We start from the raw sequence: 24,568 nt of genomic DNA on the forward strand, positions 1-24,568 counted from the left end.
TCAAGAACTTAGGTTATGTAATATTCAGATGTGGGTTATTATTTAAGATTTTATGATATACTAACTTATGCAACACGAACGAAATGTAGATTAATAAAATTTTGAATGTAAATGGGTGAAACTTTTTGTCATGGACAGTAAATGATACCTGTCGCAATATGGTTGGTTAGAAACTAAGATAAGTAACAGTAGTTTTGGTAAATTCTCTTCTAGTTCTTGTTATATTTTTAATCTTATAAAATAATTATTTAAAAACAATGTAAATTGTGTTTAGTGGACAACCAAACAAAAGTGATTAAAATGTAACAGTTAGAAACTGAGTTAAAATTAAAATGAAAACTGATTATATCAGAAAAAATTATCAAATTACTTACTTGCATAATTAATGTGGTTTCAGGTCACATGATTTAATTTATTTCATTTTAAAAAAAGGGCATTTTTAATTTTATTTCACATTTGTCAACTTTTCACTGTACCCTGGTGGTTTTTCTACAGTTAGTGTTAAAATGCTGTAGATGATATAAAAGAAAAGGTATGTTTTAGAAGAAAAAACTATTTATTAAGAAGGTTCTAGAAATAGTGGCAATAGAATATGGTAATTGTAAAAATGAAAATGTGTAATTTTGTTCTTAAAATGGGAATCGCTTTTTGCTCAGACTGACCTAGTAAATGTGTCATAAATTTAGTAACATATCTTTAATCAATATAAAAATACCTTTGTACACAAAATGTCAAACTTTTTAATAGATTAGTAATTTTCTCTAAAAGCTTGCCAAATTTTATGAAGATACATTTAGTACATTTGGTGTTATTTATAGGTGCACAGTTACATGGAGATTTTGAAGTTGGTCAAATTGACCAAACTGTATGCCTAAGATTAATTATTTTACATCACACTAATCAATTAAATGAGTTCATTGACCAGTTCTACTAATCAATGTAACTGATTTCCATAGGTAATTGAGTCCATCACCTATCTTTAGTTTCAGATAAATAATTTTTTTCATTAACTGAAATATTTCATTTAAATTTTCCTCTATGTACTGTTAGATTGTTTCTCATTTTTGTCTTTTGCAATCAGAAAATACTTCAAAATTTAATCTTTCCTGATTACAACTATCTTGCTTCAACATTTGGTGCCTCTTCAAGATTTTCTGGTCTTTTGTATGATGAACATTCACTGATCTTTTATATTAATTTACTTTCTTTCTTTGGTTTTCTTCTGTGCAGCAATACATGGACAAGTTCTGAAGAGGATAAATTAGTCTTGGTCCTGGACTACCATTTTGAGGCTTATCTCAGGCTATAACACTGGCTTCTTTGTATTTGGGTTTTTTTATTCAGGGGGGAACCTTTAATTCGTATATGTACTTTTTGATGAGAGTTAAAAACTAGCTTTATTTTATGGAACATGTTTTTGCCCATGTTCCTCATTTAATAAAAGGAACTACTGATGTTCTCGTGCAGCTTCATTGGTCACTATGACTGATTGGTATAGTGACTGATCCATTCACACAACACTTGCACATACTGTGGTAAAAATTCACACACTTTAATTTCAGCAAGTTCATAAACTCGTACTACTGTACATTTCATTACAAGTCCTTACTTCATTTTGATGTTAAAAAGAATCTGCTCTTTAATGGATTTGATCATTTTTCAGTCCTGTCTTGACTGTATATAAGGTTCTTAATATAAATTGATGTGTAAGGTTTCACAAGTTGTTCTCTATATCATAGTATTCTGAAGTATATTTTCTATATTATAGTCCTATAGTGAAAACTACTTTTGCTTTGTTAATCATTTTTATCTACTTTATTGAATGGTTTTCTTTTTTTCCATTAGTTAGATATTTATTCCAGTAAATATAAACATTAAAATATCATTGTACTGAATGATTTTAGTAATTTTATTAATTCAAAGTATTTATTCTTTCCTTGAATTCATTTTCTAGATTAAACAAGTTTACCCTACTTTTTTTCTTTTTCAAGACTCGTATGTTATGAAACTGTATGATCGGAGTGTCGATCTAGCCCTGTTTAAAGATTGTACATCTCTGTATCCTGTATGCCGAGCTTGGATTTGTAATCAGCCACAAAATTACAATGTGGATAGTGAAAGCCGTTCCCCCTCACCTCAACATCTGCATCAGGAAGATGATGCAACTGTAATTGGTTTTTCTTCAGTGTTTATGCTATTGTTATAATACAGTCATAATAAATTTTTTTATTGTAAATAGTCTCCTCAGAAATTTTTTATCCTAGTTAAATTCTGCTCTTATTTAAAATATTTTTAAAACCAAGTTGTAATGTTTAATTATATAAGATTATGCTATTTTTCATTCATTTTAATACCTTTTTCTTTATTCAATTAAAAATAATATTAACGTATATAAACTATGAAATATTTGAACATCACCTTAAAATAAATCTTAAGTTTACAGTACTTGTAAACCAAACTGTTGTTACTTAACATTTTTTGAAGGTTTTGCCAAAATTGTTTTATTTATATATATCTTTATAAAAGCAAAGTACCTTTATTCTGTTTGTTTCACAACATGAACTTATTTCACATACTAAAATATGCAAACAAGTATGCAAAGAATTTTTTACCCATATAGAATCTTACTTTACAGAAAGCTTTCTTGGTTTACACTGCCCTCTGTTGGCACACATTTCTGTTCACCACTAGCCTTGATACTTCAACTCACACCCACATACCTTAACATGAGATATCTGCTAACTATTTTGCATATTATTATGCAACAACCCTCCACCAATAGGAGTGAGACACCATCCATATTGTAACTAGTGTCCTCGCTAGTCTTGCAGCTGTTAATGACTTCTCAGCTGACAGTCTTAATGATTAAAGGTGTTTTTTAAAGCATTTTGATTAATCTATGTATATATTTTACCTCCATGGATTTTACTACTTTAGTTGATTTGTTATTTTACATTTTTATTCTGTTTTGTGGAGGGTTATGAATTATTTTATTTTTCTGCTCTCCTTTTCATTTTTATTAGTTATGCACTTGCTGTTTCAGATGGTTATGACTACTACTGCTGCAATGGATTTACCAATTCCATTCACTGGGTTAGAATTATAATTATTGGTCTATGAAATGATGATTCTGGTTCTTCAGGAATTGACCAATTTCATGAAACATTCAGAACAAACTGATGATTGTCCTATCACACCTACTCAAGGTATGAAAGAATGAAAATACAAAGATTTGGACAGCCTTTTTTTCCTCTCCTGAATATGTTTCTCATTCCTGTGTGATTTTGAGGAGACTTAATAGGCCTCCTTGTCTTTTTATGGAATTGTTAATCAGGTATATTATGTACTGTCTTCGTCTCCTGTTTTCTATGGTTTCATCCCTACCCTTATTAGGGATGAGTCTTTGAGTCATCATTTAGTGTTCCTTACTTCCTTGGATACTGAGGCTTATGTGAATCACTTTGGGGATAAGTGCATTTAAAGGTAACATGCCTCAACACCTATATACTGTAGATGATTATGCTTTTGCTTACTATTGTTTCAACTTCCCATTTGGAGTTTCTGTGTGCATTGGACCCCAATACTTCAGTTACCTTTTTTCAGTCACAGTTTTCCCAACGTTGATCTTACTCTGACCATCATTCTCCCTTCTTTATCCTTCTGTCACCTTTTGGCTGATGCTATTCATCATTCCCCTGAGGGTTTTTCTTATGATAAAATTAGGGGTCTCCTTTTTGCTGTCATGGCATGCCTTCTCTTTTCAGCCCCTACTTTACAGATGTGACTTCATTGTATGACTTGTGCATGGTACTTTTGTTTTTTGCATTCTGAGATGTTTTGGGGAGTCTCCCCAACTCTTTGGAGGCCAAAGGTGAATCAGCCTGTATACATAACTCCCTCCCATCCCTAACTTCTCACTTATCACACCAACTCATTACAGTCCCATTGTCTCACCCCCTACCTTTGGGCCCTTTGCACACAATACCACTATCAGTTAGAGTATGGCAGTGGCATTCTGCTGGTGCATTTGATGTGACACTCTTCTTACTGCAGACCTGATATACAATTCCATATGCTGCCAGGTATTGGATATAGCACTCTGCCATATATTAAAGTTTGCCCTTCTATCTGAGGCACTCTCCTTTGTACCATCCACTGACTATTGGCTACTGGTGGATTTGGTGTTGATTGTAACTGGATAAAGCACAACTTTCCACATAGATAAGGTAGGTATTCTCCCCCTAATGAGGGCTGAACAAAACATTCTTATACCTGTTTTTGGATGGGTGTTAAACACTCTCCTGAGCTATCCAGTTCCTACTGTCTACCAAATGTACATTCACTGTAGATATGGTGTTGGTTGTGTTGGAGGTGCGCACTTGTGTATGAAAGCTGCTCTTTCCTGCTGGCATCCAGTTCATACAGTGGTTCTGATATACAGTTCCAGATGCTGCCAATTGTTGATTGAAGTCAAACTTACATTGGTAGTCTGTAATGCCTTTGCCAACGTGCACCGGGGGTTTCATTAGTTTTTTTTGGGGTTTTTTTCTTGGGAGTCCATCCTTTATTTTTCTCCTCTTTGGCTACAAGGGTGATGAGTATACTGGCTCAAAAGTGGTGCAGTTTCCCATGGGTGTGTTGCTTTTAATTCTTTCTCATAGCCCATGGTATTCCTTGGGCACTTCCTGAAGGGGAATTATCTTCTCATCACTGGCTGTTCACTTGTCATTGTGGAATTCTAGATTTTTATGAGTAGAGGTAAGATACCTTGGCAGAAGTTAAGATTTTCCTAAACTGAAAGCGTATTTCCAATACTTATCTCTGTTTACATTGTTCCACTTGTCTTTTTTATTTTCATTATGATTTGTATGATCTAATCAATCCTAAAGTGGATAACAGCTGCAAGATTGGAGAGGGTACTTGTTATGATAGGGAATGGTGTTGTAGTCCCATTGGTGGAAGGTTGCTGCATAATCATTTGCTTGTTAGTACACAAATGTCTCATTAACATATGTAATTTGTAATATCAAGATTAGTGTAAAGCAAACATTTGTGCCACTGGAGGGCAGTAGTGTAAGTCAAAGTTTTTTGTGAGAGGAAGTTTCCATCAGAAATGTATCTTTTTCAGTTTAAGAAAATGTTGACCTTTGTATGTAAGACAATTGCCTGTAACAGAATAACAGGAACTCTACAGAGGATATAGTGATTGTTTTGAATTACTTAATGATATGTGTTGAAGTTGTAGACTACATCATGATTCATCTTGACGAGAAACCCACTTGAAGTAAAAATCTATCTCAGGATGACTAGTATGGGTATTAACACTTTTATTAATAAAGCAAAGAACAATGCTTCAACCTTCTTAGGTTAATTTGAAGATGACCTAAGAAGGTTAAAATGTTGATCTTTGCTTTATTAATGAAAATGTTAATATTCATACCAGCCATCCTGAGATGCATTAATACTCATGATTGTAAAGATTTTTTCTTCTTCTTAATAAAGATAGAGATAATTGGATTAAACATATATTTTAATGCTGTAAAATATTGATTTGAGTATTTTTAAATAATGCATGAATGTTCTCTTTTTTGACTTTATGTTGTTGGGTTTTTATTATAATTTCAAGTTTCGTGAACACAATTTTCTTTTCTAGGGTAATGAAAAGTCTGACAATGTGTATTCTCTTCCTCCTCCTAAGCCACCTCAAACAAAGGATGGAAAAGAAAAAAGAATTCCATCCCCACTTCCTCAGGAACAACAAGATCTAATAATATCTTCTGTAAGCTGTTATGGGCTAGTATTTTACATAATTTGTTTAAAGAACATTTCAGAGAATTAATTACTTTAAATGTAATAAAATGAGTGTAATAGTTTTATTCCAGCATATCTTACCTCCCCTCCACTTACACTGCCTTTTTTTACATGCATATTTTCACCCATCAGTAGCCTTGAAACTCCTACCTATCTCTGCATCACATGAGATATTTGCATGCTGTCACATAAATGGTCATGTTACAACTCTCCATCTGTAAGAGCGTGACATAACTTCTGTTGTCACTGACAGCCTTTCTTCTCCCGATTGACAGGACTTGTTCCCACTGTTGTTTTTAGATTGAATTTTTACTTAATTGGCCAATTTTACTGTTCCTAATTTGACCACATCATTTTTTTCACAATATATTTTAAAACTTTTAAAGTTTTGTGAATTATTTTTAGAGAAAAGTGTTTTTATTTCTTATCTTAAATCTGCACTTTAAGATCTGGGTGGGCAATATGCCCACCATTGATGTGGATTATTGGCAAAACTACTTCTAAGTATTTCTCATCATATTTTGCTCCATTAAAATGTTTGTCTCAGACTGTGCACTCATAGACTGACATGAGTAAAGCAAAAGGGGGTTACTCCCCATTCCTAATGATCCATGTATTGTATGTCACTGCATTGGTCTGCTTTTCAAAATAAGGTGTCATAATCATGTATTGCACTGTTTCTAGTACAGCATTCTGCCAGTTCCTAGATGTTGGGGTAGTTGACCATGGAGGCTTCAGCTTGAGTGTGCTTACTCCCATTGAGAGTAGGGCAGTGGTGCTTTGCCATTGTAGATGGCATTGATACTTATCATACCATGAACCTGATGTACAATATCAGGTGTCATCAGATATTGGATGATGCATGCACCTCCTTCCTACCATTCCCCAGATATTGGTTCCCATCAGATATGACGATAGCTACTGTTGGACCCAACCACACAAGTTCCAACTTGTGTTTGGATGGTTACCCTCCTCATCTTGCAAACTGAACAATACATTCCTATTGCCACCTGGTGATGAATTGGAGACACACTCCAACTTTGTTGTTCACCTTCCTATATCCTCTGGATGTTGGTTCCTGGCAAGCATGATGGTGATTGTGTTACATGTGCACACATGATTATGCAGAAAGATCCCTCCTATGATTCTGCCTCTGTTGTGACACATTTTCATGTAGGTGATGAGTTTACCTGATTAAGAAGCAAGCAATGCAGTCTCCCATAGAGGTGTTGCTTTCCATTTATTGGCACAATTCATGGTCTTTTTTTGGGTATTAAATAAAAGGATATCTTCTCACCAGAATTCCCTCTGCAAACTCAGTGTGAGATCTTAGCTCTTTGTAAGAAAAGGTAACATATCATATTAGAAGCTGACATTTACCAACAGGTACTTAACTCCTCTCGCATTTCTCATCCAACCGTCCCAGTTCTGGTGTAGGTTTTGTATGTACTGCACAATCTTGTACTAATTACAGGCTGCACAGAAGAGAGGATGCCAGTGACAATAGTAGTTATGTAGGTGATAGTATCAAGGCTAATGGTGAGCAAAATTTTGTACATACAGAGGGCAGTATAAGTCAAGAAACACTATTTGTGAAATACATTTTTAGTGCAAGGTAATGTTAACTTCTAGTGAGTTTGGAATAGCTGACTTTTTTATCTGTTCTTTAAAGAAGTTCTTTGGTTTCTTCAATACTTCACTAATGTTTTTATTAAAGTCATAACATTAATTGGTTGATGTTTTTGCAGTCAATATAATTATTTGAGCTCATAAATGACTTACTGAGTGCTTATGAACATTTTATAATTTATATGCAGGCATCAGATAATGAAAATTTATTCATAATTTTTGTGAAGGCATCAGATAATACAAATTCATTCATGAGTGCTTATGAATATTTCATAATATACATGAAGGCATCAGATAATGAAATTTCATTCACAAGTACTTATGAATATTTCATAATTAATATGAAGGCATCAGATAATGAAAATTCATTCAGAAGTACTTATGAATATTTCGTAATTAATATGAAGGCATCAAATAATGAAAATTCATTCACAAGTACTTCTGAATATTTCGTAATTAATATGAAGGCATCAGATGATGAAAATTCATTCACGAGTTCTTGTGAATATTTCATAATTTATATGAAGGCATCAGATAATGAAAATTCACTTCTAAAGTGAGCTTCTTTGGAATTCTGTGCACTCCAGGATCTTCTTTATTTGTGGTCCAACAAAGATACCAGCTTTGATCTTTGCCTCAGACAGCTTAGGGAAGAAGTCTCGAAGGTACTTGAAGGCTCCAGACTCCTTATCAAGAGCTGTGACAAGTTGTTTCATAAGACCCAATTTTATATGCAATGGTGGGAACAACACTTTCTGGAGGTCCACTAGTCCCAAAGGTAAAGATAACAGGGAAACTTGGTAAGGCCTCCTTGGAGACCCATCAGGAATGCCACCATTTTGAAGTCTCCAGTAACCTCACAGCCATACTCATCATACTTCAAGGCTTCTAGCAAGGTCTTGATGCTGTTGTATTTATCTTTGAGGTGCACCAAATGAGCCAGGGAAAAGATGGATACTTATTCCTATTACAGAGCAGCACAGCTTTGAGGCTTCTGGATGAGCTATCAATGAAGCACAACTCGTTCAGGTTACAAGCAATTCCAATTGCCTCACAGATACCGGATACATTGTGTGGGCAGAAGCAGAGCCCATCTTGATGAGTGAAGAAGCTTGAAAAATGTCGGTGATGCTTCCTCTAATTTGCGACTTGCAAGTTCTACAGCATTCTGGAAAATTCTTGTAAGTTCGAGAAAGTTCTCTGTTAGTTACTCAGCATTGAATCTACCTGGAATGTTCTGGAAAATGGGTACATTTGAAAATTTCATTACCCAGGTCACAGAAGCAAAGATTGAAGAGGAAAATACGTCTTTGATTTACTTTAGGCATAAGCAATTGGGAAATAACACTTTCTGCCCAGGAACAAGAAAAAGTAAAAATTTTGTTACATAGTGTAATATTAAGGTCTACCCACTGGGAATAAATTCAGTATATATCAATGAAGCCACATTCTTAGCATCAGTAATTAAGCACTTGTCAACCTTTTGTGCTTCCACTATCTAATCGTTATGTACAGCTTTCAATTGAGATACAAACAAATTCACCTGGAACTTGGTATGGAATTTCAAAGCATCATGATAGTCAGCAGTAGGATGAGCAGACAGGGACATTTTGAAAGCAGATACAGGCATAATATTGTACTAGGTTTGTTGAACAATATCTAACAAGGTGGTTCTAAATTATTTCTGAATATCTCTGCATGTCTTATGGAGACCTCCATACTTCTTGAATTTAGCCATAAAGCTTGTGATACAATAATACATTTCAGTTACCTTACCACTTAAAATGGCTTTCCACAGCTCATTGTTAAAAGAGTACAGGAAATGCCTTCTTTTTAGCTAGTAAAGATGTTCAAAAATTTTCCGTTTAAGTTAAGAGAAAAACAGACTGGGTAGTTTTTTAACAATAACGTCCCCTACTGGATTGTGAAGAGCCTGTTATCTTTTATCTATACATTTAATATGTTTATTAATATATAATTATGTTATATTATATTATGTTATATTATTAATATTTAATAATATGTTTATTATACTCAGCTTGTGCTGTTTGGTTTGCTGTATCTTTTCTTTTTTTTAAATTATAACTTACATTTGTCCATATAGCAAATGGCTTCTATACAATAATTTCTTTGTTAAATTATAATTATGGTTTAATATGATGTGTTTGCTCACCTTTTGAAAGTGTTCATTTTATCGGGTCTTTATCATTTTATATTAAGATTTCTGGAACTTACATGTTTTTCTGAAATCATTAATGCATACTCATTATATATATAGGGAATTATATTGTTCCTTAATTTTTTTTTTAGCTAGATTTAATCAAAGTTATTGATAATGATATATTTAATAAATGTTTTAATTTACATTTTAAGATAGTTATACCACTTTTTGAAAAAATAAAGTTAATTTAACATAACTACTAAAAATAACAAATAATGTACAAAACTTTGTAGCATAACTTAAGTTATAGATTCAAGGAATTGACCATTATGTTGCTGGTTCTACAATCTACATTTTCTTGTATATTTTATTGAATAAAGAACAATTTTCTGTTAAGTATTTATAATATTTGGAGCTGATTATAGCTATATACTGATGGTCTTGCTGTTATTAATAAAGTATAGGAGAGTGACTTAAAAGCTTGTTTTGCATTTCTTTTATGTATTTTTTTCTTGTTCTATGCAACGTAACGGTATTGTAGTACTTCTTTGTACTTTCGTTGGACTAATGCTTCTTTACAGATGTTTATTTTGACTTATTTAGAAAATGTCTGGGGCTTTCTTAAAGTCTTAGGTACTTAATATCATTCTCACATCAACATGCTGGAATTGACTTTTCTCTGCTTTTCTTATTCAGGGACAGTTTTAAGAAAAAACATTTTTTTAACTCCTGAAGGTGGTTAGGCTTTAAATATTCTTACCTGCACTATAACTGTGTTTGTGGTTATAGCTGCAGATCAGCTACACAGTCATATCAGTATATATGTAGCTGTTAATCCTTCCTCAAACTTTTCCAGTGAGTGATATCTGTACATCTTCTCAGAAACTTAAGTTTTGAATATCCTGGTCTTCTGTTTCAAATTTTTTTTTGAAATAGCACTGTCAATCAAGTTTTGACTCACTTGTTCATACATGCTTGTTCAACCTTTTGTTTTCTGTTACAGGTCCATTTTTCAATTTAGGATTGCCCTTGTCAGATTTTTTGCAGTGTTTGTGTAATAGTCTCTGGAATTGATTTTTTTTTTCAGTTGCAATCATTGATTAGAATTTGCAAAAGTTGAACTAAGTCAAAATCAGAAGAAAATTCTGCCAAGTTCAATTGCCATATTATTATGAAATAAAGTGCAAAAAATATTAAAAATAATCACAAAACACTACTACTGACATCTTAAAGAGCCACTCTATTAGTTATAACAAGTAACTAGTAATATTATCCATTTGTCTAAAAAGTATATCAATTGCTGCTTACTTGACCTACTTGCTGAAGACATTAGTCCTATAACATGAATTTGATTTTAGGCACCACTTTATGGACAGTAGATCTAATGGCTTCAAAAACTAAAATATCATGTGATACACATACTAGACAACATGAATTAGTATATACAAGAATTGGACCAACAGTTAAAGAGCTGCAAAGTGAATATAATAAACTATTGGTTAAGCAAGTCCAGGTCTGGTTCTCATAATGGCAATTTCAAGACAAAATACCTGATATGCTTCAGATTATTTATGGAATACATAGGCATATGTCCTGGTACAGGTGGATATTGCAAATAGATTTATGCTGATGAGACCTAGTGTCAGTAACATCACCAGTAATTTAGTATATCTGCAGAAACAGTCCCACTCCCTCTCTTCAGGGACAAAGTTTACTGTGTGTGCTTCAAAAGTCAGTGTAATGATACTGGTTGAAGCAATCCATCATTTTACCTGATTGATATTCAGTGGTATTTGCCTATCACCAGCAACAACAGTCTCGAATGTCCGTTTAGAAAATTTGCGTAACATAAAGAGTACTTCTTGCGTGCCACAGTTTAATGTAAGTAAATATAGGCCTACATTCTTTTGGTTTTATTTTGTAATTGTATTTGTTTATTTTACAAATTGTAGGGATAGTAGACTTGTAGGACTGCCCTCTTAATCTATATCTAGACCTAATGTTACAGTTCTGTAAAGTTTTCACTAATTCTGTAATAGTCTGTGTTCACATAAATGTGCTAAGTTTAAGTGGAGCACATGTAAATTTAACTGTTCAGAAAAGTATATGCATATATTATGGCAATTACAACATATATACCATATACTTAACAATAAATTAACCGTGGTTTAAACATCCGTAGTGCATAATAAGTAAACTATCGATAGTGAAAATGTAGGCTTGCATATGGCAATCACATGTTTAAATACTCATCTAATGGTGTATCAATGTAATCATTGTTTTTAATATTCATTTAGTTTTAACCTATCACTTTCAATACACAAATGATAAACTATTTCATGGTAATATACTTTTTAAATTAGTAGTAACATTGTAGAGGGTAAGGTTATGCATATTTGTCAATAATCACATACAAATCATTAACCCTTGAATAGTGGGAATGTTGCCATTGATGATGGCCATCGTTTAAGGGTTAAACCCACTATACATATTCACATTGAAGTGTTACTCACATGCTGAGAAAGAGAAAAGCCTAATGGTTAAATACCTGGATAAAGTGAAAATGTAAATAAAACTGAATTTTGAAACTGATTTTCCATTGGAGGTGTAAGATACTGTTGAGTAAAATCCCACTGAAATCCGAGCAGACATGACACAGGTTACGAAAAGTCATGTCTTACAATAGAGAATATCTACATCTTAAAACTGCAGTGCTTTAAAGTATACTACACCTGAAGAGGGAAGTAAATAGTGTTCTGAAACAAATTGGGTCTGCTATTTTATGTTTCTATACCTTTGAACTGGAACATGACAAAACTATGCAAATTACTAAACATTTTCAACAGTGTAGTGATCTTATGAACAATGAAGCTGCAACATTGGAATACATTATTTTCGTAAGGTAAGGTATTAAAAATCTGAGTGATGTAGATCCAGATGATGAAACAATATATTCATCATAGGCTTGACAACCTGTTGCCTTTGAGTAATGATGTATAATTAGCTTCGCTTTTTTATGTTAATACAAAGGGCTGTTTTACCAGTTCACTAGAAAAGGAAACAGACATGATAACTATGTTTCTTAAGGAAACAAAAAGTAAATAACCACTCCTCTATTTGAAAAACATCAGCCTACAGCTGGGGATTGAATATTTGCATCAACAATAGCTTTGTGTAGCAGTTCTAATAATTTTTCAGTATGATGCTCTAAGAAGAAATAGAGAAATATTTGCAGAGTTAACAGTTCTAAAATCACTAACCAAGGTAATGAAAGAGACGTACAACTCGCATTTGAAGTACTTGTACTCCAGAAGAATAAGGAGAGTGCTTGCTCTACTGGAAGAAATGTAGCAATTCAGTGTTTTCAGATGTTCCTAGGCAAATTTTGTGTTGGAATACATCTTCAGTACCCTTTGAGACCATGTTTTCCAGCACTGGTTTTATGGTTAATGATAGGAGATCATCCATGTCTCTAGGAAACGTAAACAAATTTCTCTTTATTAAAGATAATTACAAAGTATTTTTTTTAAATATGTAGTAAAACTTAGTCTGAGAGAGCTATCATAATTTTTGTGTATATGTAATTTAGAACTGTAATCCATTTGATATTGAGTTATTTTAAATTTCTTTTTATTGCATTCACAGTGAAATAGAAAATATGTTGATGCTGTTTGCAACTTGATTATGTTTATCAGTTTCACATGCAATAACTTAATTCAGTGTAACCCTGTAGTACCTGAAACATTAATGCCAGCTTTAATTTACCAAATTATACCTACTGTAGGGATGTTTGTATCCTTCTTTTATACAAGCATGAGCACCTTTACTGTGCAATAACCAACCAGTCCCCACTTTGATATGAAGTTTTTATATGTCTGTTTTAATAATGTTATATATATATATATTTCTTCATTAAAACTTCCATTGTCTCTTCTACTGACTGATTTCTATTTCTGAGAGTAGAGACTATCTTGTGATATGTCTTGCTCAACAAAAACAGGTAAAAAATAAGCTGAAAATGCAGTTGTTAAGAAATAGACTACTTTTCTTTATCTTGTACTACTCAGAAACTTTCTTTTTTTAGCATACACATTTACAATAATCTTGGACATCCTTCTTTAAGTATGAATTTCAATGTCTTTGTCTCAAGTCATAGTTGGCTACTGTCAGTTCAGTTCTCTGCTAAATGCTGCAGAGTTTTTCTTGTAACTTACAGCAGGCATAGATAGCCCTTTTCTACTGTTTTTCTACCCACTATTTATGTCAGTTAAAGTAAAAGACATTTTGATTATTTTTTTATTTATTTATTTTATATTTGGATAGATAGATATCTCCTTCTGTCATGAATTTCTATTATTGGGTTGAGGAATAATTTGTGAGCGTTTTATCAAGTTAAAAAAATATATTCATAAATGAAACGCTTTCACAAAATATTTCATGTCATTTGGTAGATAATTTTTTGCTCTAATAGATGGTGTGTTTGATTTTCATATGTCTTTAATTTTTGCTTTCATTTTCAGCTCATTAAATGGAATGTCAAGTGGACAAAATTGAGCATTTTCGACACCATCTGCTTTTCGCATTTAATTTCTTGCAATTTCATTTAAAACAATGCATACTATATACCTAGGTATTACATGAAATAAAGTATCATAATAAATGTTTTGGGTGTAATGTGTTCATGCATTGAAGTATTGTATAGTCTTGCATGTAATGCTTGAATGAAATTATTTAAAAATGCTCACGAATTATTCCTCAACCTAATAGAATCTTCTCATTTATAATTTCTTGCTTTTCATGAGAGTTTACTCTGGTTAATTTTGTACTGGATAATACTTTGACTGCAGTTTTGCTTCTTTAATTTGTGGAATTATTGGTACATTTTGAAATTGTCTAATAAGATACATTTCTTGCTGTTGCTTTTCTTTTTTGATGTCTTGTAAGTCTCCACTGCTTGTGGCACTTGTGACTTTTAAGGATATTTCATCCTGCTCATGTACCTAGTATGTCTGATTTGGTTGCTTCATGTTTGATGTATGGTTAGGTTCAACATTTCCCTCAAAGGCTTTTGGCTATTAGTGAGACTTAAAAGGTATTAAAAGATTTTCCATTACTTAAACTTGACTGTGTTTTTCTTCCTGCAACCCTGGTGTCAGCCATCTTTAAGTTTCAAGTCTTCCAATGCTAACATTCAGGGTTCAGTTCCCCATTGTGGACACAGAACAGAAAGTCCATTATTTAGTTTTGCATTAAAACAATTCTTCCTGCATGAAAAGGATAACTCTTCAAAGTTAGAATTGTAGCTACCCATCATTAAAATGACATTATTGTATCTGAAGACCTAAATTAGTGTAATACTGAGAAGAATGGTATGTGGTGGTAGAAGTTTGGATTTGATCCTGGGTATTCTTATTTTAAATGCTGGAGAAAAGTGCTGCCTACTCCTCTTCCTTGGAATATGGATCAACTAGCTAGTTGAGTTTAAAGAAAGGTAGCCAGACTTTGCTAACTATTTGTGTTAAGCTAGTTGGATCTGTTATTCAGTTGAATACAGTAGCTTTCTTTATTTTTTTCCCCTATTTAGTTTTAATCTGTTATTTTATTGTTATTCCATTATAGTGTTTGATTGCCTTCTTTGACACAATAGATGTTGTAGATAGAATGGTATTACAGAATCTTGTATATCTGTTGTGTTCCTGAATTTTGTCAGTATTTTCTAAAGTATTGGAGTCCACATTCACAAGGAACCTGTAAATGGTAAGTGTCATAAGTACTTACGAAAACAACTATTTCCAAGCAACACCACTTGGTTGGATAGATGTTCAACTAATCGTTTACACATAGGTTGGTAATTGGGAGAACTATTCCAACTTGTACAAATGTTCCAGAACGAAAGTTCACAAGGTGAGGTAATTGAAATGGAAGAAAACATAAAGAATGACAGATTATTGAAATATTTCTGACCATCCATCTTAAGTGGTAATGTTTAATTACATTCTAATTTTAAAAATATTGATGCATAATCATTAGTTTCAGCTTTAATAGCCTAAAAATACATGTTCTGTTTGCTTTTGTTATAGGATGATACAGCACCATCTAAAGAATGTTTAATGGGAATGCATATGGCCAGGTGGAGAACTATTAGACAGAGGTGAGAAGTGAAACTTTATTTTTTTATTAACTCTTTACACATGGACTTGATCATTTTGACTGACCAGGTAACCGTGAAAATATCCATACTATAATTTTTGATGTGATATGTTTATGTTCAAAAAATTTGGCAAGCTTTTAGTAATCAGCAATTTTAACTAAGTGTTTCATATTAAAGATTTGTTGTCGAATATATAGAGTAGGTATTCAGTAGTTTTCAAGTTTCATTTGCATAACTTCTAAGACTTGCCAACTCAATGTTAAACTTTGTTTCTTCAGTAAAACTTAATAATTTATCTCTGATTTTCTATACAAACTCAGTTAATCACCATAAGGAAAAGAAGAAATGAATATAAATTACCATTTGTTTCTTTATAACTTTACTGAAAATTGTGATAGAAAACTTCTGCAATTTTTTTATACTAAATAGCTAAAGTTCATGCACAAAGCAAATAATGTCCTGTAACTATTCCAGTTAAAAACTACCTTTGTAACTAAGACATGAGTGCCTTAAAATAATTCCCTTATCTACTCAATCAGAATTTAGCAATAATCACTTTCAGTCTGTATGTAAAATAACTAAACACTTGTAATGAGAATAACATAGCATTATATGTCATTCAGTAAATTAAAACTTTGTCTTTCTGTTAGTATAACTGATGTAATTGCAAATTTCCAAAGTAATTATAAGCAATTTGTGAAAGACAAACTGATAGGTTGGCTTGGCAAGTGGGTCTGCCTTCCTAGTTTATATCTTCATAAACAAAGAAAATTAAAGGTGATAAAAATTAGACAATGCAATGGTAATATGAGTACTTTAATGACTAACTTGCATTAAATTCAGCACAAAGAGAAAAGTAGAAAAAAATAGAGTATGTTCAAGTTGCAACAAACAGATGTCACAATTCATATACAAAGAGAGTTTAAAAAGTTATTTAAATATATTTTTCCAAAAATATGAAGTTAAAACTATTTCTTGAATATGTTTTGATGCCATGTTTATTGACACACAGTGATATTAACATAGTTCAATTAAATGTTTAACTTTAACTCTGTAAAACTTTGCAACATGCATTCTCACCTATCCATAACTAAAGGATTAATGTTTATATTTAACATTATCTCTCAGGAAGGATTATCTCTCAGCCATGAGAATTTTATCTTCTTGCAGCATGTTTGTCTTTTGGAATGTGTTGCCTTCAGTTGTGGTGAATACAGTAAATTTAAGGGTATCTCATGGAATATTTTGAATGATAAGGGCTGGCTTTGAGGGTGTGTTTTTTTAAGTTGTTGGTCCATCCAGGTCATTTTTTCAAGTTGTTTTAAATTTAATTTTATGTTACAATATTTTTCACCTGTCATGTAGTTGTTTTACAATTTTTGTGATAATTTATAAAGTTAACTTTTCCTTTCTGGTTCTTTTTACTAACTTCATGTTTCAATGGAATCGTTTGAGTTCTAATGAATATCATCTGGTAAATCATAACAAAGTTATAATTTTAATCAAGAAATAATATTGCCAAATCAAATGAAATTTTCATTTATAAGTTGTTTTTTTTGTATTTCACTAACAAAACAGACTTTTCATTGTCACTCTGACTAACTTAAACAACTGAATCAATTTTTATCTACACCTTCTACATTCTAAAGAAAAACAAAGCAAACATTTTCCACCTCTATTCATTATTGAAATTCCATAATTTAGGAACACATTATTAATCTATTTGTTAGAAATCCAACATGAATTTTTTTCTTACACTGGTTTTTCTTAGCATTGTAAATATTGTATGAAAAGAAAAAATATTTTATAGGAAGCTGTAGAATGTAATCAGATTTACAGAGTGTTCTACCATAACTTCAAATGATATTTTTTTAATTTGGAGCATTTGTAAATATTTGGAGATATTAAGTTCAGAACAATTTACTATGTTATGTATTATAGTTTATTGTAGACAAATCTCTGATTTCTTATGTTATATACACTATATATTCAGATTTTAAAAAGCTGGAAATTTTAATTTTAATTTAGAAGTTAATGTAAATATGTATTTATCAAATGTATGATATTTACCAACAAGATTCATATACACTGTTTTCTTTTTTAACACAAATATAGTTTAATATTTAAAAAAATACAATTTATAATAACAGGTATTACAAATAATTATTTATATACAAACATTTTACAGACTAGCATACAATGTTCAGTCTTTTATCTGGTCTGGAACTGAATATTTTATTGATGGTCCAAGATGAGTAAATTAATTTTATGTTAATACATAGATTCACTTCACTTGACAGGAATGCTAACTAGCTCTATTCTTGTTTAGCCCAACATGGTTTATAATGAAATGTAACAATAATGTTAATTTTAAGAGAAGTATTTTATAAAGATTTGTACTTGTAATGATGTGTAAATAAATTGAATTTGATAATGATATGTAACAATGATGTTAATTTTTTTCTTTATATTTAAAAATAATTGCTTCTTCCAACAATTTCTAGTAGTTTCTAAAATGTCAAAAAACATTTGCTTAAGTTTCAGAAAAAGTATCTTGGCATACATTTATCTACTAGACATATCTTTATCATCTTTTTTCTGTTTTAGAACAAAATTCAATCCCTTGTGTAGAAGTAAACAATCTTGCTAATTGTAAGACAAATCATTTTAATTTTAAAATGTTTTTATATAAGTCATTTTGAACTCTTTAGAATTATTCAATAAAATGTATTTTAGGAAGGGTACAAGCATGAAGCTAGTCAAATCTCTTAAACATATGTATTTCAGTAAATGATAAGCATTCATCAGTGTTTACATTTAACAGATGGAGAGAAACAGGGATGAAAAATGAAGAACGTTACAGAGAAAGTGGAGATACCCTGAAGGCTATGTTTGAAAGGTAATGAAAAACATTACAATTGTCCCCAGGATACCTTGATTTCATCATATATGGTATTTGAGGACTATGCACTAACAGTTACATTGTACTATAGAGAATGTGAGCTTATCTGTAATGGTTAATTTCACGAGGGCTTGAATTCGTCTTGGGATGTACCTTTTGTATCCAGAAACTTTCTTTGGTGCAGAGCATCTTTTCATTTGCCACATTTTCCTAGATTCTGAAATCATTGGCAGTAATTCTAGTGTCACAATCTTGCAAACAGTGAAGAAGAATAGCTAATTAATTATATACTGTATTTAGTTCATGCTCTTTACTTCTTAAGTTTAGATAAATTGTAGAGTCCACATAGCTGTGGTTACACCTTGAACATGTAAATTTGTAGATGACATAAGAGCAGTACCTTTTAGGGATCCAGTATTTAAATTTAAATATATATACATCATGTCATATTTAAGACAATTATCAACTTAATTTATGGATACTTTTATTATTCAAAATTGCCTTAATGTTTTATAGTTCTGTTGCATGTTTGCCACTAGAAGGTTGAATACACTAAACTATTTCTTTAGTTTCTACATGCTTAATGATCTTAGAAAGGTACATGCTTTTAAATAATTCTTAATAATACTATCAATTGACTACACATAAAAACTATTTTTAGTATTTAAAAAAAAGTTAATATTTCATACTAATGGAATCCAGAAAAGGAACAATGTTATAGGCTTAATGAATTATAGATTAAATTCTTCATAAGTTCAAAATGTAAAAAAAAACTCAAAATAATTTTTTTTCCAGTAAACCTTGGTTTATGGTAACACTTAGTTTTAAAACTTCTTCCTAAATTAACTATATTTGTATCTAAAAAATATAAAGCATTAACAGTTTGTTCTTCTGTTGTAAATTTAATATTATTATGTTGACTTTTCAAATAATTTTGAAATTATGAACATTTTAATTTTTTCCTGCAGTATAAAGGTTTAAACTGTTCAGGACAATTTTCTAACCATCTTTTTTGTAATAACTAAAAAACAAATTATCTAAAGTTTGTGAAATTCTTGGACCCAAAGACACCATTATGTTCATAATGATAACCATAAAATAACACTACGTAATGCACATTTTGTGCCTGGATAGTATGTGTTATTTCTTAATTACTTATGTTATAAAAGTACAGAAAATGGCCATTATTCCCATCATATTTTGCTTTTGTGACCTGGATAATAGAATTTAGAAATTAACCTATTTCCTCCTTGGAGTCCCATCAGGAATACCACCATTTTGAAATCCCCGATAACCTCACAGCAATATTTATCATATTTCATGTTCCTCACATTCCTCTTTGAGGTGCACCAAAAGATATTCAAATTTTAGAAGGTCTAAAATTTGTATAATATAACATTTTACTATTCAAGCAAGCAAAAATTGTCTGTCTTACCTTCTAGAGTTTTTTTACAGTGCTCACAGGTAAAATGAGGTGCCCAGGGTTTGACTTGATCCCCGACAGGCATGCTGAAATATGCCTTGTAGGCTTCACACATTTAAGCAGTTGCTGTCACAGAGTACTTTTTGCTCTTGTCTTGATAAATTGGCCACATACATAGCAGAATGCTTGCAGCTTCTTGATGCCATCTCTGATAAAATCAGATAGGTCTTTGTGTTTACTGAGGCACCTAGAACTAAACTGAAGTGGTGAGTGGTGAGCCCCTGTATATATATATTACTATGGAAAGTTCTAGAAAATTCTAAAAGGTTCTTGAAAATTCTGGTAAGTTCTACAACATTCTAGAAAGGTCTTGAGAATTCTTGTGCACTCGAGAAAATTCTCTATCAGCTACTCAGCACTGAATCTACATGGAATGTTGTGGAAAATAGGTAAATTTGAAAATTTCATTACCCAGGTCACAAAAGCAAAGTTTGAAGAGAAAAATAGGTCTTTTCCATTTACTTTAGGCTTAAGCAATTGGGAAATAACACTTTCTGCCCAGGAACAAGAAAAAGTAAAAAGTTTGTTACATAGTGTAATTGGACTCTTAAGTGACAAATACTAATACCTTAGCCTTTTCGCTATGGGCTCGATATAATATACACAAGTTCATCTACACATTTGCACATGTTAAGTATTTGCACTATAACTTTTGATACAGCATATATATCATCACATTTAGTAGACTTTTAGTAAAGATTGCAAGTACTTTGTGTACATTTTTCAATGAAATATTTTTACTAAAGATTTGTTTGTGAAAATACTCTTTTTTTGTTACTAGTTTAAGTGCAAAATGATTTCATATCATGATTAAAAACTATTCTTCATCTCAAATATTATTTGTGTAATCACCAAAACTTACTAAATACATTTCAAATGTTTGTTTTCAGTAAAACTATATATTTTGTTATTTTCTGTATTCTAACTATGTGGGATTTATCACCTGACCAACTATCTTTTCATGACTATATTATAACATGAAAATACAAATGTTTAGCCTATGTAGTTTAAGTCTCATAATACTATTTATTTACATATGATTTATTATTTTTTATCACATTGATCTTTCAGGCATGCCTACCTAATATTACATAACTTGCATTGACCCAGTGCACATGCACTTAGGTCACTTATCAAATAATATAAAACTAATTTTAGTCTTCCTTGTCATGCCTGTGTTTTAGTGGTCTAGTTTTTTGTAATATGTAGTTACATTTCAATTATTATAAATTATATATATGTATATAGATTATTACTATTTAGAAATAAACTGTTAAACTTATTTTTCTTAAAATGTAGAACAATAAATGAAGGAATAATATAGAAAATTATATCTTCTCACTACAACCTTTGTATATACAGTTGAATAACAAAAAAATAATAATAAATAACTACACTGATACAATAGAATTCTATTATACTTTATTAAGCTTAGTAACTAAGATGTATTTAGATTTCAAAACATATGAAACTTCAAGCAGACTAAAGACACAATCTACCTCCTGGAAAATCTGGATTGAATGAACATGGTAACCTTTCGAGAAAAACCAATCTGTAGTCATTCTAAGCTGTTAAAGGTGAATTTTACAGAAAAAAAAGAAAACATTGCAGTCAAAAGAACTACTCATACTGATTAATTTTGCAGGTTCACATTTTTTATAAAAACTGTGTGCTAATAAATGAAACATAGAACTTGGTGCAGAAAGAGCCCTTTCCAAGTGGCAATCTGAATGTTTTAGTTTTTACGTTTGCCGCTAGGAAATGTACTGTAACGTAATGGTTGCCAAACAAACCACCAGCACGTTGAATGTAAATAAACATGGCCAGTGCATACGGAGAAACAGAGGCAGAGTCTGTTTTGACTTTGTGTTCTGAACAGTGTCGAGTAGCGCCATATCAATTCGAACCTACTCTGAACGAACCTAGAACAGTTACTTTTGACACAGATCTGACAAGTTCTAGTGATTAGGACAGTTCCACAAGCGAGAGTAGCGGAACTGTGAGTGATACTGATAGCGCCCAGGCCGATTGCGAGTTGTTCATACCTCCAGTGGAAGAATAGTAAGCTTAAGTCATGACAACAAGTATGGTCTGTATTATTTCACGTGCAATTTTAAGCACCTCGAAACCTGTCTGGTGTTTATAAATTATTAGCATCACAGATTGGGTTTTATTTGTTTATACTTTGCCGACTATGGTAACTAATACTCGGCCCTTCCACAATCATTATACTAGGTATTTATGACTCGTAACAAAATGAATTTCAATTATACGTTATAATTCTGTCTATAAAATCAAACTAGATGTAGCAGTCTGAATAGTTAACTTATCTTGAAATGGTAAATTTGAAAAATGGAATTCTTCAAAAATGATACAAAATCATCTGCAGAATGATCTACCAGCTTTTAAACTTGGAATATACTGTATTTGGGATAGATTTGTCCACTGTCTAGACTAGGAAATCAAGGTTTCACTGACTTTCAGGTGCCACAAATGTAAAACATGTTCATGAATGTGAAATGTGTATGTCTAGTTACATTCTTCAAAAATTTGTACTTTTTAAATTATTATATTATACTAGTTGTGTATTGCTTTATACTGCACACATACCTTTAAGTTTGTTCTTTTCGTGATGGCAAGGGATGGCTTCACAGGGGTGGAACCCGTATGCTGCAGGCTGAGATCAGTCCTCAGCTCTACACAAGGAAAGATGGTGGGGACGATCCTGTCTACTGCCGATGGTTTTTTCAGTCTTTACCTGCCTGGCTTGAAACCCACGGAATCCAAAACAAAGGGATCCGACACAAAACGTGAGTGTTCAAAGTGATCTTGACAAAGCTTTGCATGGTGTGAAAGAGACCAGTTCTTCCTATTGACCATCAGCACCCACTGTCGCCACCTTGCCGGTTCCTTCTCCTTGCACGGAAACGAAAAGAAGCTTTTGCTTGATGCCAAACTGTTTTTACAACCATAAGCAATGCAGTAAATCATGTTATCATAAAACAAACAAAGTAGCAATATCAAGACAAAAAATAGTCACAAAGTATGTAATCCGAAAAAAGCATCGATAGACTTGTATAAAACGTCAGCACTGAAAGGAATACAATGGTCGGTATGCAACAGAGCGTGTTTGGCAACTATTATGTAATAGTTGTAAAACGTCACGGAAACAGCCGAAGGACCAAGAAGAACTTAAGTTCGAGGACCCGCATATTTTGTTTCATTTTTTACTCAAAAACTAAAGTGTTTAAAAATATGGCAACCACACAGGAATTATACCTAACCAAAGTACAGTTTCTAAGGCAATTATTAAATTTGTTGAAAATTCACCTTTAATTGGTTATTCACATATATACTATAGTAAGAGTATATAATGGACTGTTTCAAAAAATGTAAAGAGTTGAATGGGGCCATTATGTTTGATTCAGTGCATATGTCATACCTCAGCAAAACAGGAAGATGTGAGGTTCTTATTTTATATTCTAGCTTGTCAATATTAGTAGTTTGAGTTCCTAATTTGCTCAAAATTATAGCCCCCCTCAAGCCCTCCCTTGGCACCGCCACTGTTCAATAAAATTTTGAATGCAAGTCAACAAACGACATGACCTTTGATCCGTGAACCATAGCGAAAGGGAGGGTTAATGAAAACAATTTTTGTTATGCCCCTAACATCATCATAATTTTGAAGAATTAAATTACTACTTTATTTCCTTTAATGGTAAATTTATATATAAAGACTCAATGTCTAAAATAGCATCATAGACAGGTTCATCAAAACATAGTTGAAGCACATCTTTGGAAAACTCATAACTGTTTGTTACCATAAGTTCATTATATAAATGAGGTTCAAAGAAATCCACATTTGTAGTTTAACTAACAAATCGATTTACAATCTTCTCTCTCAATTTTTTGCTGGCAGTTGTCAGGCCACTTAGTTGTTTTCACACAAGGGATAGATATGGTCCATTTGCCACTAGTTGAAGAGTTCTTCACGAAATAATCAAATCTTTATTAATATGTTTTAGATTAGTTGGACTTTGTAAAAACATTTTCCATTTGTTAAAACAGTAGTGAATTGTTTCTTATGCAAGCTATAACACAACATTAAAGGGCATTTTGATCCCTCTAGGCCATATTATTTACTAAATTAAACTAAACATTTGAGGCATTTCAACACCTACATGGCTGTGTCATGGTAAATTTTCAACCAATTAACAATGTATTGGTCTCCTGGTGGGACAGCTGCAAATCTGTAGACTCTTACACACTAAAATCTAGTGTTCAGTTTTTGGTAGTGGACACAACAGGGCATACAATGTTTTCTCTCTAACACAATCAAACCAAGCACTACACTTATGCCATGGATAGCCTTATAGTTAACTTTTTCAACTAGGCTTGTTCAATTTGACTAACCACATGATTAATTTGTAT

General features: G+C 31.9%; 1 protein-coding gene across 7 annotated transcripts in view; it reads left to right on the forward strand.

The window, feature by feature from the left end:
• The window catches only part of mip40 (Myb-interacting protein 40), a 52,794-nt gene that overhangs the window by 22,606 nt on the left and 5,620 nt on the right, over positions 1-24,568 (forward strand). For 4 of the 7 annotated variants that reach the window (XM_076501439.1, XM_076501438.1, XM_076501441.1 and 1 more), the window contains exons 6-10: positions 1,992-2,167; positions 5,654-5,779; positions 15,682-15,752; positions 18,577-18,651; positions 22,778-22,947. In XM_076501439.1, the coding sequence (XP_076357554.1) occupies positions 1,992-2,167; positions 5,654-5,779; positions 15,682-15,752; positions 18,577-18,651; positions 22,778-22,947 (618 nt within the window). The remainder of the gene's footprint in view (positions 1-1,991; positions 2,168-5,653; positions 5,780-15,681; positions 15,753-18,576; positions 18,652-22,777; positions 22,948-24,568) is intronic. The other 3 variants (XM_076501443.1, XM_076501442.1, XM_076501444.1) reach the window with 1 other exon arrangement.

Source organism: Tachypleus tridentatus, chromosome 5 (assembly GCF_004210375.1).
Source record: "Tachypleus tridentatus isolate NWPU-2018 chromosome 5, ASM421037v1, whole genome shotgun sequence".
Classification (NCBI taxonomy): domain Eukaryota; kingdom Metazoa; phylum Arthropoda; class Merostomata; order Xiphosura; family Limulidae; genus Tachypleus; species Tachypleus tridentatus.